An 18,878-nucleotide genomic window follows, 5' to 3' on the forward strand; every position below is an offset into this window, starting at 1 on the left:
CTTGATAACTGTTTTGTTATATGTAATTTTACTATGTTAAAGATAAAGCCTTTCTTTTTTGTTTAAACAGAAAAAGGGGAAGTGATGGAGGTGGGTCTTGTAATAATAAAGAAACTGCCTCGGCCCTCATAGGACAGAAAATTAGGTAGGCGGAGTAGACAGAAGAGAATTCTGGGAAAAGGAAGCTTAGCGAGGAGTCGCCATGATGCTCCCACTCCAGACAGACGCAGGTTAAGATCCTCCCTGGTAAGCCAGCTCGTGGGCTACACAGAATATTAGAAATGGGTTAGAACAATATGTAAGAGCTAGACAATAAGAGGCTACAGATAATGGGCCAGGCAGTGTTTGAAAGAATACAGTTTCCGTGTAATTATTTCGAGGCATAAGCTAGCCATGCGGGCGGCCGGGTGCCGGGGACGCAGCCCTGCCGCCGTTCCTATTTCAACAGAAATGTTGAAACTTTCCTTTTAAAAAGGAAGAAACAGTTGGGCATGGTGGTACACATTTTTAATCTTAGTCAGTACTCAGGATGCAGAGGTAGACAGATCTCTTAAGTTCAAACCATCCAAAGCGACTTGCCTGGATCTAATTTCAAAATACAACAAAAAAAGTGGCAAAAAAAAAAGGCACAGGCATGCTAGGTAGTAGGAACAGTAAATAAATGTTAATTAGGAATAACATCACATAATCTGCTCTTTAAACAATGAGCTATCCCTTACAATAAAACATGGGGAAGTATAAAATCTGGAGAGATGTCAGGAAATAAGAGTTATTTCTTAGTTGGAGTTACCATTTCTATGATGAAACACCATGACTAAGGAGGAAAAGGTTTACCTGGCTTACACTTCTACAACATAGTCCATCATCAAGGGAGTCAGCACGGAAACACAAACAAGACAAGGGCCTAGGGACAAAAGTTGATGCAGAGGCCGTGGAGGAGAGCTGTTTACTGTATTCCTTCCCCTAGCTTGCTCAGCTTGATTTTTAAAGACCACCAGTCAAAGGATAGCACCATCCACAGTGAGCTAGGCCCTCCCCCAGCAGTCATTCAGAAAATGCCCTACAACTGGATCTTATAGAGGCATTTTCTTCATTGACGTTCCCTCCTCTCAGATGACTTGAGCTATGTCAAGTTAACATAAAATTATTCAGCACACTACTCAACATACTTGCTTAGCTATTCAGGGTAGAATAATTAACTTTGTTTTAGAAAGAAAACTCTGATTTAAAATGAGTAGGTTAAGAAATAAAAGCAAAGAAATCAACCCACAGCAGAAGAATCAAAAAAGGACCAACTAAACTTGGAGAATATGTTTGTACATGAGGCAGAACCAAGGAAACAGGTACAAATCACATAAATCCTTACTACAAAAATCTGTTTATTCTAAAGTCCCAGGTGAATGTCAACAATTTTCAATATTTTCCATAATTAATCTTTCACATATCATTTTTAGTCTAAATATTCCTACCCAAAAAGTCTAGTTTGTTGGTAGTTAGTATTCCTTCATCCAACAAATATTAACTGAAAACTTATGTGCCAGGGACAATTCTAGGAGCCAGGAACATAGCAGCAAGTAAAGTTTTGTCTTTCCAATCATCCACAATATTAACATTTTACACAAACTGCTAAAATTATATGCAAAAGCATTAAACTACAGCTATAAAGGTTGGATAAACCTGTAATCTGATTTATACCAAAGTTTAAAATTATAGAGTAGAAAACTACAAACATATACAAGTCAAAACATAAAATGTGCAATGGTAGGAAAGGATTAAGTTATGTAGAGCCCAATAAACTCAACAGCAAATGAAGGTGAGAGTTAAGAAACAAATTAAGTAATGGTCCAAGAGCCAAAAAACAAGAACCATGGTAGAAGTTTCCTATTAGAAGAGGTTTGTCTACAAAAAGCATTGAAAACGTTGCAAGAAATGGTTTCATGTAAACATACATCTCAGGAAAACAAAAAACAAGTAGTTTACTATTTACATTGCTAATCGCAATAAAAAGATCCTTTTAGTTTCCTGTGCACCACTAAATGACATATAAATATAAAATACTAAGTTTCTGTTGGTGTTTTAATACTTAAATTTTCTTACTACACCACAATTCTAAAGACAATCTGTAAATGTATTAAAATATAATTATAGTGACATACAATTATAAGTTGCCATTGCACATTAATTGCAAAAAGTTGAGAATGGCACAGTTCACTAAACTACACTATAGCTGCTTTTAATGAGGTGATAAATTCAAGCCAATTTCATAGAATATTGATTAATTCCATGATAACATCAAGAAAAACTAAAAACCTTTCATATTAACCTCCGTGGGGGAGTTACTAAAGTTAAGAAAATATTCTTGAGCTTAAGAAGTTGGATCAGTTGGCAAGGTGTTTGCAGCCCAAGCCTCAAGAACCAGGTTTATCCCCAAGTACCTAGGAAAAAGCTGGGTGTGGCAGGGAGACAGAAACCAGAGTCCCTGGAGCTGGCTAGCCAGCCAGTAATAGCTCCATCAGTGAGCTTCAGGCTCAGTGAAAGACTGTCTCACATAAACAAAATACACAAATGACGATAGAGAGGCAGCTGAATGGTTAAGAGCACAGGCTGTACTTCTAGAGGAATCAGGCTCAGTTCCCAGAACTCACATGGCCGTTCTCAACTGTCTAACTCCAGTTCCAAGAGATCTGAAGCCCTCCTCTTCTGGCCTCTGTAACCATCAAGCACACATGCTGTGCACAGATATACATGTAGGCAAAGTATCCATATACAAAAAAAAAAAAAATAAATTTTAAAAGAATTTTAAATCTTTCAAAAATCTAAAATAAAATATAATAGACAACAATTGAGGAAGAAACCTTAAGAACAACCTCTGGGTTCTACACACATATACAAAGAAAAATATGTAACACAAAGTCACACACAAACACACAAAAAGGAAACAATCTCAACAGGGCCAGATACAGGTTTACTTATGCTGTTCAACTAAATATGCTCACAGACCTCACTTGTTTATAATATATAGAGCTTAAGTTTTTCTTTGGTGCCATATTTCTATGATCTTAAAATAATGGATTTACTTAAATAACCAGTAATTGCTAAATTTCTAAAATATATTTTATAAATATCTAAAATATAAAAACACTAAAAGGAATATTAAAAACATTAAAATGTGCAATGAAGAGCTAGCTTCATGCGTAAACAGTTTGCCTTAAAAGTATGAAAACTTGAGTGTGGATCCCCAGAACCTATCTTTTTTTTTTTTTTTTTTTTTTTTTTTTTTTTTTTTTTTTTTCCGAGACAGGGTTTCTCTGTGGTTTTGGAGCCTGTCCTGGAACTAGACCAGGCTGGTCTCGAACTCACAGAGATCCGCCTGCCTCTGCCTCCCAAGTGCTGGGATTAAAGGCGTGCGCCACCACCGCCCGGATTCCAGAACCTATCTTAAAAAATAAAAACTGTGTGGCAAGCCAGTAATCTCAGGGCTACAGCAGCAGAGACGGACAGACAGATTCCTGGGGCTTACAAGGCAGTCAGATCAGCCAAACCGACCTTGTCTCAAAACCTAAGACGGAGAACAAACAACTGAGGAAGAGAGTGTCCTCCACACTCCAATATGCACACGATGGCTAGTTCAGATACCTGTAATTTCTGCTCTTAGTGCCAAGACCATTATGTCCTTTGTGCTCAGGCTTCCTAACTCCTAAGAAACATAGAACCCTCAACTTCACGAGCTCCATGGCCTGCCTCGTCCATCTTTACCAAGCTAAGTCACTCTGTCTTGATAGACTGTTAGCCAGGGTATGAATTTTTCAATTGGTTTGCTCTACACTTTTCACAACACAGAAGCAAATATTCAGCTACGTGTACTAAAACAGAATTTTAAATGGTAGTATTAGGAATTTTATAGATACTCAAAAAATCTGTTAACGAAGACAAAACTACAAAATAAACTAAGGAAGACAAACATCTGTTGCTCTTTCAGAGAACCCACACTCAGTTACCAGCCCCCACGTGGTGGTTCTCAGTATCTGTAACTCCTATCCAAGGGATCCAACCTCCTCTTTCTGACCACCATAGGAACAAGGTACAAATATGGCACACATGCATACATGCAGACAAACCATTCATACATATAAAACAAGTAAACCTAAAGACCAGAGAAAACAATATACAGGAGAAAACAAGATAGCTTTACTAAAATGTGTTACACCAGAAGCCCTGCTTATAAATTCTAAAAAACTGATACTTAAAATTCTGACTTTTTTCTAAATTTTGAGGTGCTATGACTTCCCTAACTTAGCTGGATAGTCACAATTCTGAGGGACGGTTTTCTGTAACTAACTTAGATTTCTAAAGATTGAAAATCTCATGAAGCAGCTTCTACACCGGATGTGAAATACCAGTAAGGACACCCTTTTTAGGTCATATATGATAATGCCTTTAATCTGAGGCACTGATACTGGCAAAGCTTTGTTCTAAAGCCTAACATTACAAATTTAAATAACTTAAAACACACCCCAGGTGTTCCTTTGCATTGCAAACAGCCATTTGCTAGGACTGCAAAATGTTGATGAAAATTTCAAGTTGCAAAGAAAACTGTGACACTTATGTTAGAAATATTTTTTAAATTATCCTTTCTGCAATCCTTTTACATATAAAAATTTCAGATGAAACTTGCTTTGTCTGAAGTTGAAGGATATATTGAATACTCCATTTACATGCAAACAATTTCAAGTGTGCTTTAAAAAAACACGGGAAATTCTCAGCAAAGTGCTAATAAACAAGCATAGAGAAATAATACCAAACTGCTGGTTTCCTTCAGTAGGTAAGAGACACCATTTATTCTCTAACTTGAGAAAGAACAATGGTTAAGGCTGTGTGCTGTGTACAGAATGCAGAAGAGAAGGGTCAGTACACAGGTGAGCCAGAGAACTAGGGCAAACTGCAGAGCAAAAGCTCCACCCCACCCTACCCCCACCCACCCAGAGTTAGAAGCCATGACAAAAGTCTAGCATACCCAATGTCCTATTGCTGCACTTGCAGCTCCTGTTATTTCAGGAACCCAGTCAAGCTACTCTGAAATAATGAACTGTAAATAGATACTGGACGCTTAAATATTACTTAGCAAAACTGAAAACAATGCATATAGGCCTTGAATAAAGACTTGAGAACTCCCTATAGCCTGAGTTTACTGCCTTGTGTTTTACATCTGTTTTGATTGGAGGGGGACTGAAATTTTGCTACAGTCTTATCACTGCAGAGTATCTGCTGTCCTAAATCAGGAGGAAGCATCATAATTACTTCACTTCTAGTGGGGTTTATACTACAGGAAGTTGGAAGAATTCTTAGTGACCAACAGAAAAGGGCCTTGTTGCACTTAGGAAATTGGATCCCAATGAAATCAGCAATATATTAAAGATATGAAATAGCTTGCCTAAGGTTACACAGTTACTGACTAGTCAGCCTCTGAGGAAAAAAAAATCTGAATTTTTTATTTTCTTATTTAAGGATACACTAAAAATAAAAAATCAAATCAATGAGTTAGGATTCAAAATATGTTCATCTGATTCAAAGCTCATTGACTTCTCAATGTATTTCATTACCTAGTCCAAAATAGCACAATTTCTACATATAACCTAAATTTAAACCTATAAACTAATAGATAATACTAAAATTAATAAAAATATTAATAGCTATGGTTGGGAATGTAGTTCATTGGGAGAATGCATGTTCAGCACACAAAAAAGTACAATTTCTACTTCTAATATCATTGGGAGAAGAGAAGAAAAATATAAGTATGTGTGTATATTTAACCTTTAAAAATCTTATTTGTAGCTGGTTGTGATAGTACACACCTTTAATTCCAGCACTCTGAAGGCAGAGGTGGATCTCTTTTTGAGGCAAATTATGCTAAAATTACTTCCTAAAGAAATGTTAACATGTATCTGCCATGTGATTGTGATTTCCCAGGGTTAGAAGGATGAAGCAAGAAAGGAAATATCCTTGCTATCATGGAGTTGACACCTGGTTAAAGGAGGAGGTGCAAAGGAGAGATTTAAAAACAAATAGAGGCTGGACTAATATCTCAGTGGTTAAGAAAACTGATGTTCTCGCAAGGGACCAGGTTCTGTTCCAGAACCCACAAAGTGGCTAACAGCCATCTAGTAATCCTAGTTTCAGGTGATCGGATGTCTTCTTCTGTCTTCCTTAAGCACCAGACACACATGTAAAACAATACATACACACAGGCAATAAAAATTAATTCTTAAAAAGATAAAAAATGAATATATCAGATAGTTTTAAGAGCTATGATGGAGAGATGGCTCAACAGTTAAGAGCACTGGCTGTTCTTCCAAAGAACCTGGTTTCAACTCACAGCACCCATATGGCAGCTCACAACTGTCTTGTTAACCCCAGAGGGGATCCAACACCCTCACACAGACATACATGCAGGCAAAACACCAAAGCACATAAAATAAATAAATCTTTTCAAAAAAAATAAAAAGAACTATGAAAAAGAGCAGAGCGGGTTAGGAATACAAAGAATAAGGAGGAAGATGGCAAATACCATGTCACTATTTTTAAGACAAGGAAGGCAGGCCTCTTGTATTAGGTTACAACTGAAGAAAGGATGGAAGCAAGATATGTGACTAAGTGAGGAACATCCGTGGCAGGCACACAAGCACAAAAACCCTGAGGAAGAGTGAACTTTGCAAAGTCAGTGACGGAGGAGTGAAATGAATAGGAAGGAAAAGGATGCTGACTGCTGAGGAAGGAGTAAAGAGCCAGGTCACACAGATTCTGCAGGGGTAGAGAATACAAAACCCACTTAGAAATCCATCACATTTAAAAGGACAAAAAAAAGATTTCAATATAGAGAATTCAAGCACTAAATTTCTATCACTGTGTAATCTCAAGCTCTCTAGATGAAGCAAAGGACAGCAACTCACTTCACTGGACAGCGCACTTATTTCTCGGTCAGCCTTATGCAGTCTGCTGATAAAACAAGTGTTTTGTTCATTGCTTGATTGTAGCTCTTTTTCTAAGCGTTCAGCCTGTAGTTTGGCTGACTGCTTTTCAGCCTTCAAGACAAGAGATTTTAAAATTTATAATCTTTCACACTATATTACAATAAAGTAAGTATTATATACAATGTATATGTGATCAAACACAAAAAGTATTCAAAATATAAATAACGACTAACAGGCCCCAAAGTAACAGTATTCTCAGTTGACCTGTAGAATTCAAATCTTTCTCTTCAGGAGAGAGAGTACTTACAACACTCATTTAATATGTCAGTATGAGAATGCTGACATAATTCTAACTTTATTTTTAGACTTTCTAATCCACAACTTATAGAAAAGAATTTTGGAAGATTAAAAGGGAGGTTGACAAGTCCTGGAGAAGTGGGTAAACAGTGCTTGCTGGCCATCTTGATGACCAAGTTAGATCAGCAGGACCTAAATGGTGACAGAGAGTACCAAGGCCCACTGGCTATCCTCTGACCGCCACACATGTGCTGTGGGGCACAGGCACTCACATGCATATCTGTGCACAGAAAATATAAAAATATGTAATAGTTGAAAATCCACAATCAATGCAGAATTTTTTCTAAAAAAAAAAAAAGAGATAAACAAAAAATATAAAATAGTTGAAAATCTACAATCAATGGAGATTTTTTTTTTCTAAAGAAAGAAATAGAGACAAAAATTCTCACCTGTCCTGGAAGCTTCGGAAGTACGAGCAAAAAAGCCATTGACCTTACCACACAATTAAGATTCTTATATAAGTCTCTAAATTGACAGAAATGTGCTCAAAGTGACACTCAAAGTGTTCTTTTACCAGAGAGGAAAACCTAAAAGCTTTTATAAACATTTCTACTCAAGATAAATACAATGACAGTGTTTTTGTACCTACAGGTTAAATCTCAGTTTTTTATTTTCTATGCATGTTTACTGTATTAAATAAGAACTATATTCAGCTAATAACTCAGGGAACAATTATCTTCTCCAAATATAAAATTATTTTCTTTGTACACAACAACAGCCAAGAAATGCTGAAGAAGCAGTATTTGCTGTCATGTAGTTATCTTTCATTGTATCTGACAATGATAACCAAACACAGGCTCCTCTGAAAACGCTACATCTGTCACCACTCGCCTCATCCTGAACTCATCACTCCAGAGAACCTTGGTCAAAGTTCACACTATATTCAACTGCAAACTCCGCTTCCTCTGTCACTTAGTAAATATAGTAAAGACTGTGAAGTGGCAACCTAAACATCTTACTGTGTTAGCTTATGTCTAAAGGTCAGTGATACTGACAAGTTTAATCCTGATAAGTACCAACAGAGACTTCACTCTCCCCTCCTAAAATAAAATAAAATAAAATAAATAAACAAAAAATTCAATCTTCAAAACTCAAAGCATTCCATGTCCCAGATTATGCCCCCACCATTTTGTATTTTGAAATTGGCTATACCACAAACCAAGTGCCTTTATCTTCCAGCTCAACCTTACATAACTATCCCAAAGAAAGAAAGAAAAACTCTGACCAACAGAAATCTAAGTGGAGGACTGTTCTTTCTTTCCTGGCCGCCCAGACCTGAATAATCACAGAGAAACTAAACTAAACACTGTTTGGCCAATAGCTTAGGCATATTCCTAGCAAACTCTTATATCTTAAATTAACCCATTTCTATCAATCTGTGTATCGTCATGAGGCTGTGGCCTACCGGTAAGGTTCTGGTATTATGGCGTCTTTCTCTTTTGGAAGCTACATGGCATTTCTCTGGCTCTGCCTATTCCTTCCCATAGAGAATAGAACTGAATAGAATAGAATAGAATAGAATAGAATAGAATAGAATAGAATAGAATAGAATAGAATAGACAGACAGGCTGGCTATATTCTGTCCCACCACAGGCAAAAGCCGCTTTAATTCATTAGTCAAAAAAGCAACACATATACAAGAAGGACATTCCACATCACAGAAACGTAAAACATAAAGTCTCTATTCTATCTTGGGCCCAGGCACTAAGAGGCATAAGCATGTCTGAATAACATGGAAACCAAGGGTTTTCTAAAGTGATACCTCCCAGAGGTCCTGGTATGGCTCTGCCAACATTTTTCTTTCTCTAGCGAACTCAGAAAAATAATTCAGATCTGATTGCTTTAGTAGTCAGCTAACTTTTATCACTTTGACTAGAAGCTGTATGTGTAGTATGTAATGTCTCCTCGAACAGAACTATGATTTAAATATTTTTAATTCTAGTATAAGGAATTTATAATTTCAAAAGTAATTATTTTTTCTGTTTTCAGATGACTTTAGTCTTGAAAACTTTGGGGAATATTTGCATATTTTATTCTGTGACATTTTAAGAGTAAAGTCATTTCACTTAGATGATGGTTCCCAAGGAATGAATATCCATCCCTTCCTAAATGCAGTAGCACAGCTACTGCTGATGAATCACCTTTCTTCTTTACAACCCCACTGGGGACTACACAAATGCGTCAGCATCAGATCGGCGAGCAAGTGTTTATACTCTAAAAACCAAAGGCTTGTCAAGTGCACTTTTAAAACTTAGGCCGTACTCTTCTGGGAAGCAATTAAAGCCTTACCTCCAAGGATCTGAGCGCAGCCTGCATCTCAGCCAGCTGCCTCACCTGTATTCTTTGGACATTTTCTACATGAGCACCAGAATTCTCCTTCTCAGCCCTTAATTCTGCTACTTCAGTCTCTAACCCTTTCAATTTCTGGAGCAAATGGGTTTTCTCTCGCACAAGCTGCTCCACTCGTTTGCTGTCTCTGGTGGGACCGACACTAAGCAGCTGGTTGTGGAGTTCCTCTTTATCCTTCTCCAGCCGTGCAACCTAATAATGTGAAAGGAAGCATACGAGCTCTAAATTATTGAATTTTCAGTCATGAACATGCTTTACAAGTCAGTAAATTAAAATTAAAAATTGCACAACATGAAAACTCAGGTTCGAAAATGAAGGAAACAGAAAAAAATCTAAAAATGTCACGTTCCTCACTTTGTACTCAGCATGACTCAGTTTTAAGGGCAAGGACTTCTCTGATTTTCCCCTCTCCTCCCACAGTGTCTGACACAGGGCTTAATCAGCTGCTGACTAAAATTCAAAATTGTAAATACTACCATAAAGGAATTAGTTAAAAACACAAGCCCATAATAGAAATTCATGCAAGACCAAGTCAGTGACCACTCCAAATTTCTCCTTACGTGACAGCTAATTCTTTGGCTATATTAATAAATCATCTGTTTGAGAGCAACTAATTCACACAAATATGTGTAAATACAAACACAATGGATGAACTTGAAAAGTGACAACCTAACTCCGTAATGACAACCTAGGTCTTCACTCTCGACTGTTGCAGGGTATGCCACAGTCACCGAGGAACAAGAAGACACTCACACCAGCAGTCTTCTCCTTCACACCCAATACGTCGGCTCCAAATGGTTTCCTAGCACCTGGGGCATTTCAGAGGCCCACTCAGACTCAGGATTAAAAGAAAGAGCACAGACTAGACTCCACCCAACCCTTGTGGAGATCCTCCTGGTTTTCTATAACTTGTCACTACATCTACTTGGAGCTCTTAGTTCCTTTTTCATGTTAATTTCCCTCTTCTTTGAGGTGCCAGGGATCGAACCCAGGGCCTTGAACAAGATACATCAGTGTTCTACATTGAGGTACAAACCCAGTCTCATTAGCAATTCTCTTTTATTCTTTCTCTATATTAGGGTTACTCCTTATTATTCAATTGAAGCATGCAAAAAAGCAAAACCTGTGGCTATTAATAGTCAAAATGAACACTCAAGGCTCAATCTAAGTCCCTGGGACATAGAAAAGGCTGGCAGAGCTCTCAAAGTGTGAGGCTTCTACAGGTGAGACTAGCTCTCATCTTTTTTCAGCCCTACAATTTAGGGATTCCAAATCTGATTTAGTACACGGTGGATTAAAGATATTAACAGGGTATAAAGATGAAAACAACCAGTATGTGAACATACATTTTCTAGAAAACTCATCCATGAAGGTAAATGTCAAAAACCCAACCAAGGGCTTAGTGATAGACTCAGTATGCACAAGACTCCAGGTTTAATTCATATCACCGTGTCCCTCCCCACCAAAACCACCACATAAACAGAAAAGAACATAGTTAATTAGCATCTCTGTCCTATACTCCACCCCATGCTTTATGTGGAACAATTCTCCCTCGTGTTTGCTCTTGGACTACACTTTACTTTTTTTTTCCCTTCAACTAACTATGGCTTTGTGTGAAGTCACATTACTTTTAACGTTCTAAGAATTTCATACATAAACATATCATTTTCACCCTATCTCCTCTTCCACTCCTGTTTCCCCACCCTCTCTCAAATTCATGACCTTCTTTTCTAAATACTGTTTCTATAAATATTGTAGGTGTACAGACACATACACACAAAATCTACTGAGTACAGGTACTGTTACTCATATGTACATGTATTTAGGGCTGACCACTTAACAGGGTCTCTCATCGCTGGATAAACAAGATTCTCCCTCCCTCAGCAGCCAATGACTGCCTGTAGCTCTCCCTTTGGAGGTGGAGCCTTGTGAAAATTTTCTCCATCTACTGGAGTGTTGAGTGGTATAGTCTTGTGCTGCAGGCAACCATCATGTTGAGAGTTCATAGCAATTGCCCTGGTTCTCTGACTCTAAGAGTCTTTCACCACCTCCCATGATGCTCTGAGCCTTAGGTATAGAGGCTGTACTGTAGATGTCCCAACAACGGCTGTCCCCACCACAGTCACAAGCTCTTTACATTCTGACCAGTCACAGATCTGTACAGCATACTCCAACTGCTTCAAAAATAGCTTTTTGATTAAGAATGAGAGGTGTACTTCTCTGTGGGGCTAAGGGTAATTAGAATAGTTGAAATCTACATTAATTTAGAAAAATTATCAGTATACTGTAGGTTCCCCTCTAGGGTCATTCCATGGGTCCCTGGCTGAGCTTACAGTATGAAACATGAGTTCACTCCTACTGGATAGGCCTTAGGTTCAATTAGAAGACTGATGGTTTACCCCTATGATATAAGCGCCACGATTGCACAGTTGTAGCATCCTGCCAGGCCAGTGGCTATTGTGGTTCACAGGCTTACCGCTGGGTGGGACTGTGGGTAACTTTCCCCAGTGGCAGTTTGCATAGGACCTTCCAGTACTGTTGGAGCCAGACTTTAGGGAGGAAGGAGCCTCCCAGCTCCTATCAGTACCAGCTTGATTCCTCAAGTCCTATGACAAAATATGAGGCGTTTTCGGCAATGGGCCTTATCTTCAAGTTGTAGAAGGTAATCAAGGGCAATGGCTCTAGCCTATATTGTTTTAGGGTTTCTTGGACAGTACTGGTACCCAGCTTCAGTTTAAATGATGGGCTTGGGATGGATGGGTGATTTTTAAGATACTGTTTAGCTTTGGCATAAGGTAACTCAGACAAACATTTTATTGTGGGCAGTGGTTCAGACCTACGGCAGGGTGATACATGTGGTTAAGGAGCCCTTGACCACTAAGCTACATGCTGAGCTGCAAACAGTTTTAATATGCAATTGTTAGTGGCTCATTTTGGTCAGGAGTCGAGGTATAACACAGGTATAGACAACTATGCCCTCACGTAAGATAAAGTCAGTAGTAACACTATTCTCTTGCAGTACCCATTTTAAATATAAGGTCACACGGCTAATACTTGAGAGGAGCCTGTATGATACCTATAATGTTAGCTGAAGCAATGACAACTACCAAATGGAGTCAAGATTAAATTTCATATTTATAATTCCTCAATCAGAATTCACTATCAAAAAATCCTTCCTACCCAAACTTGTGACCACTGTTTCCCAGTTACTAAACTCATTTATTCATTTGCATAATAAATACTAAGTGCTTTGTCTCCAGCACGAGTTTAGGAGTAAAGATATGTCCAGTCAGCGGAAAACCTCTGCAGTCGAGGAGCCTGCTATACTCAATCACTGCCGTAACAACACTCCTGGCTCATTCATCTAGGCACAGACTTTGGACACATCCTCAGCTCTTTCTTTTTCTTCCACTTTTAATCAGATTCACATGTCATTTTTCTTGATGTCCTTCATTTGTTTTGATCTCAACTCTTCCTTTCAATTTCCAGAGGTCTTTCTCTAATTTCTCTTCTTTGACATCTATCCAAATCTTGCCTGTACTGCAGTTACATTCACATTTACTTTATTCTTTTCTAGAATAAAAACCTGCTTGACAGGTAAGACAACACTTGGTATTAACCAATTTTACTTTTCTAAAAGTTGAAGTAGAAGAAATGGACAGAGACAGATCAGAGATTACAAAGAGTAGTTGGCTTCCTTTTAAAAAGGACAATAGTATTAATTCAATTCCCTGAAACACACAGGAAAAGGGAGTATACCTAATTGCTCTATCCATCTTTGTTTTTATTGTATTTATGGTGTAGCATACAGAAACAGTTAGGCAAGCAGACACTAGGATCAAGTACCTCGGCTGTTGTTCAGTATTTACAGCTGCTCCTATACTCCCCTTCTGGCTTTTAAGCATGCCGTCACTCTTACCTTTCTTCTGTAAACAAGGTCCTTCCAACTCTTGTTTATCTTGAGAAAAGATCATACCACATAGCTGAGAACGGCTTTGAACTATGCAGTTAAGGATCACCTTCAACTCTTTTTAAAAATATTGTTATTGCTTAATTATGTGTATACATGTATGTCTGTGTGGATATGTGCACTTGAGTACAGGTGCCTGTCCACAGAAGCCAAAAGGTGTCAGATCCCCTGGAGCTGGAGTCACAGGCAGTGGTGATCCAACCAACAGGGTTGCTGGGTACCAAACTCAAACTCAGGTTTTTTCTAAAGAGCACTTAACCACTGAACACTCTCAACCACTGTTTCTCAATCCTCCTGACTCAGTCTCCTGAGTAATAGGAATATAAGCATGTATCATCATGCCCTGCTTGGTTATTTTCTAACTAAGTTCTTTATTATCAGATAATGAGAGTATAATATCTGTCAACACAGTATTTGCATCTGTTGCTATCTTATATTTAGTTGTGGAACTTTCTAGGTTTTAATATGAGACTAATGATTTTCTTGAAATAAATCTAGACAAGAATTGTGTGACTGAATCAAAACTAAAATTTAATTTGCTTCTTATAAAAATCACTGCTGCAAGGAAAGGATAGTGTGGTGGTTTGAAAGTTCAGTTTTAGGACAATAAAGTAAAACAAATTATTCCAATAAAGTCTCACAATTACTTTTAGTTTCTCAATACACAGAAAAAAATTTCAGCTAGGCAGTGGTGGCACGTGCCTTTAATCCCAGTAGGCAAATCTTTGAGTTCAAGGCCAATAGGGTGGATCTACAAAGTGAGTTCCAGGACAGCCAAAGCTACAAAGAGAAACCCTTTCTAAAAAACAAACAAATAAAAAAAAAATCTATTATACTATAGTCTATTCACGGTATAAAAGTACTATCTTTTTTAAAAAAAACTAATGTGTGTGTTACTGAAAACATACAACATTGCTAAAAATGCCAACAATCACTATTAAGTGAACCCTAATTTTCCAGAAGGCATTGCATGTTAATGCTGCTGCCTGATTAGGATGCTGACTGCTAATGGCTGGGAGCTGTGGTTATCTTATACCAAGACAATAATGATGTTAGCCACATCACCTGACTCCTTTTGTCAAAGACATTTCTATGACATGTTATGCTATGTGATTGTCTCTTACCTACAGCAGAACTTTCAAAGCTGGAGTCAATTTCTCATATCCTGCCACTGTTTTACCAACTAAGTTGATACAATACTGTAAACCCTTTATTGCCATGAGACCCATTCCACTTTAAGAGCCACTTTCTTGGGCTAAGTTGACTCAGTAGCAGTGTTTATTATCTCTCTTGCAAGAGGCTCAATCCCTACTACAGAGGGGCAGTAACCTTCTTTACTTATCCATAAGAAGCAATTCTTCAGCTACTCATAGTTTAGTGTAAAACTGAAAAACTTAAGTCACACCTTAATGTTCTACTTTGAGAACTCTTACTAATTATGTCATCTCTGCAGTTACTATGTCACTGAAGTCTTGAAACAACACTCAGGAAACAACGAGTCTTGAAACAACGAGGACTGGAATCAACTTCTCTCAAACTCTTGTTTAATGTTACTATTTTAATCTCCTATGAACTACAAATGTTCGTAATGGAACTCAAATGCAGAATTATTTCCGTAAGGTTTCTGATTTATTCTGCCCAAATTCAATGGACGAATTACCTATGAGAAGACTAGCTTTATGGTGTATGTTTCGTAAATAATACAGCGTGGAAACCAAAACCATTCCTTGTTCCATAGGCTTCTAAACGGCTAGGTGATTAATAAGGATGACTGTAAGATATAGAAGGGAATCTTTTATCTGAGAAGTATATCTCAATGGCAAGCTTAAAACAATCAGTCAAACATGTCATAAACTAGTAATATTGCCATCTAGGTCTCACTGTGCCTCTTACAGGGCACAGACAGAACAGATTTTAGCCCAATACTTAAGACTTTAGGATTTTCAGAATGGCAAATGAATATTGGCTTCCACTCCCAGTTAACTTCATCAACTTCATCTGCCTCACACTAAAAGGAGGGTTTGCTCTTTGATGCCAGGCACTGGTTTCTCTTTAAGGTGCTAAGTAGCATTTTCACCCAACAGAAACTTCTCGTATGTAAGACTGTTGTTTGATGTAGCTAGGCTGCAGCTTACCCACCAGCACTTGCAGCTTGACCTCAAACTTTTATGCTATGCAGACAGCCTCTTTCCTTAAATCTATTTTTTGAGACAAAGTCTCACTTTGTAGACCAGCAGGCTGGCCCAAGTTGACCTTGAATTCAGAGAACTGTCCCTCTCTCCTGAGATTTTCCTTACCTTAAATCTTATAAACAAGTTCTGCAAGCTTCAAACTTCTTCTGTAGCTTACTAACAGCTAAAGTTTAGATCTGCAATGTTTTCCTCATGACAAATATGTGAAAGGCTTATCACCCACTTTGGAGCTATTGGGAGTTAGTAAAAACTTTTTTGGGGGGCGGGGGAGGCAAGACAAGGTTTCTCTGTGTAACCCTGGCTGTACCCAGCCTCACACTGTAGACCAGGCTGGTTTTGAACTCACAGAGATCCACCTGCCTCTGCCTCCCAAGTACAAGAATTAAAGGCCTATACTGCCACCACCTGGCCAATAAAACCTTTTAAGAGAGAGGAGAACTAGGTGGTCTTCCTATCATGGAAATGTACCCTCAAAGGATGTTTCACATAGAAGTTCTATAGAATATTAAGTGGCCTGATTTTATTATCATTGTGGCTGGGGGCACAGGGAGACCAGGAGAGAAGAATAGTGAGTCAGTGGTATGTTTAGACTCCACAACATTTCCTGGTTAAGTTCAACACCTTACATCAGCAGATCATGGCAACCAAAAACAATCAGCATAGTACAGATCTAAATAGCAGACACACTAATGAAAAGGTCTGAAACAGTATGACGCTTGCCACAATATTACCAGTATTCTGAACAACTGAAACAAGGAAGAAAACAAGCTGTTTGAAAACTATCACCAATAAATTTGCTCAACTCAGGGATGCCATAGAACGTCAATTTGTGTTATGAAAAGATAGCAGCAAAGTGCAACAAGTACAATAAAACAGCATTTGCCTGCATTTTAGTATTCGAATTTATATATTTACACAAGTCTAAATTGTAAAAATGAAAGTGGTATAGGTAGACTCCACTTTGAAATTCTAAAATTACATTTTTTTGTTTCTATAAACCCTAACTGAAATTATATCTGCTATTTCATAACCCACAATTGCCTTAGCAAGTTTTACTGTATAAAGTACTATGTGTGTACCGTAACTGAACTATTACAATAAGTGATGAGTTGAGGAAAAGAAAAAGCAGAAAGTTTCCTCTACGCTCTTAACAATCCCTTAATCTGCATTTTAAATATTATTTCATCTTTTTGAGAGAAAAATATAATAGTAATAATATTTTTAGACCAACATTTCTGGCATCAACATGGACAGCTAAATCCTTAAAATCTGAGAGAGTTTGGGAAGTAATTCTAGACACAAAAGAACAGAATTAAATCCACAGCTCTCAAAAAAAAAAAAAGAACAGAATTAAGCATGGCTTCATGGTAGCAGCATTTTCTTGGGTGGGCTCTGTTTGCTAGAGGCAAGCGCATCTCATTTAAGACAGGCTTCCTGATTGCTTTAGCTTGAAAAACCTTGCAGCTGTTTTAAGAGGACCCATCAGCAAACACTTAAGTGGTATTTGTGAATAGCCGACAGCATGCTTCTTGGTGGTGGCACGGACCTTGAAACACCATTGAGTTGTGGCAATAAACCTGGCCTGGCCAATACCTCGGTCATGAGGCTAGACTCTCAGAAAGCTAAGGAATAGGGTGGATCAAGATGTCAAAGCCAGGACTATAATCCTGGCCATATTGCTTAGCAAACTAAAGACTCATGTGGTCAGAAAAAGAGTTATACAATAAAGATATATTCAGATAAAGAAAACCTCTAAATGGTTTACAGTGTGTTTAGAAATATATATAGGCTTGGGAGAGAAAAGAAAAAGGATAACTCTGAAAGAGAGAGAGAGAGAGAGAGAGAGAGAGAGAGAGAGAGAGAGAGAGAGAGAGAGAGAAAGTTGGGTATGGTGGCACACAGCTTTAATCCCAGCACTTGGGAGGCAGAGGTTGGCGGCTCTCTTCAAGTTCAAGAACAGCCTGGTCTACAGAGTGAGTTCTGGGACAGCCAAAGATACACAGAGAAACTCTGTCTTTAAAAAAAAAAAAGAAAAAGATAAAAAAAATAAAAGTAAAAATAAAATAGTTAAAAAAAAAAGCCACGTAAGATGGAAAATACAGAGAATCTGAATACTGTATGTTATTGTGTTTTCTTTGAATTGTTTGACAGCTGAGGAAGGAGCAACAGCTGCTAAAAGACATTTGATTATAAATGTTGCTGGATTAATCAAACATATATATTTTGAAAATGCCTTGATTTCAAAATTTAAGTCAAAAGCTATGTTACTTTGGAGAAGAGGTTTTGCTTTTGTTTCCACAGGAAATGAGAGGCTGTGGATTCATTCTGGGTTAAGAAAACTCATGTTTGATCAAGAAAGACCCCCTGAGAAATCTCTGATAGGAGTTTATGGCCCAGATGTCTGAGTTCTACATATAGAACAGCCTCAAGACTGCTGCCTGAGATGATCAAGTCTCACAGAATATTCCAGTCAGGACTTGACCATAATTCTCAATTCTCTTTAGAGTCTCATAAGATGATCAGCACCTCCAACAAGCAGGAAGTATCCTAGAAAACTATGCCCACATACCCAAATGTGGGTTATGAATGTTTGCCTTTGTTTAGAATGTTGGTTATAAGTTGTTATGGATAATGGTGAGGAAGAAAGCTAAACAAAGGAGATTAGACTCAGAGTTTTTGTTTTGAAAAAACCTGGGGGGGGGGGACCTGTGGGACAATGGTCTTGTACCCTGTAAAGATTTGTCTCTTGTACTTGTTTAATAAAAAGCTGATTGGCCAGCAGCCAGGCAGGAAGTATAGGTGGGGCAACCAGAACAGAATTCTGGGAAGAGGAAAGGCAAATTCTGCAGGCATCACCGAGACATGGAGGAAGATGAGAATGCCTCACTGATAAAGGTACCAAGTCATGTGGCTAACACAGACAAGAATAATGGGTTAATGTATAATGTAAGAGTTAGTTAATAAGAAAGTCTGAGTTAATAGGCCAATCAGTTTATAATTAATTTGGCCTCTGTGTTTATTTGAATCTAAATGGCTATGGGA

At 38.0% G+C, this 18,878-nt stretch overlaps 1 protein-coding gene across 4 annotated transcripts in view; it reads right to left on the bottom strand.

Moving 5' to 3' along the window:
* The window catches only part of Cep83 (centrosomal protein 83), a 128,336-nt gene that overhangs the window by 38,930 nt on the left and 70,528 nt on the right, over positions 1-18,878 (bottom strand). For all 4 annotated transcript variants that reach the window (XM_050145574.1, XM_050145575.1, XM_050145573.1 and 1 more), the window contains 2 exons: positions 9,615-9,866; positions 6,948-7,079 (listed from right to left, as the gene is read on the bottom strand). In XM_050145574.1, the coding sequence (XP_050001531.1) occupies positions 6,948-7,079; positions 9,615-9,866 (384 nt within the window). The remainder of the gene's footprint in view (positions 1-6,947; positions 7,080-9,614; positions 9,867-18,878) is intronic.

Source organism: Alexandromys fortis, unplaced genomic scaffold (genome assembly GCF_014885135.2).
Source record: "Alexandromys fortis isolate MF-2015 unplaced genomic scaffold, M_Fortis_MF-2015_v1.1 scaffold_50, whole genome shotgun sequence".
In the NCBI taxonomy this organism is placed as follows: Eukaryota; Metazoa; Chordata; class Mammalia; order Rodentia; family Cricetidae; genus Alexandromys; species Alexandromys fortis.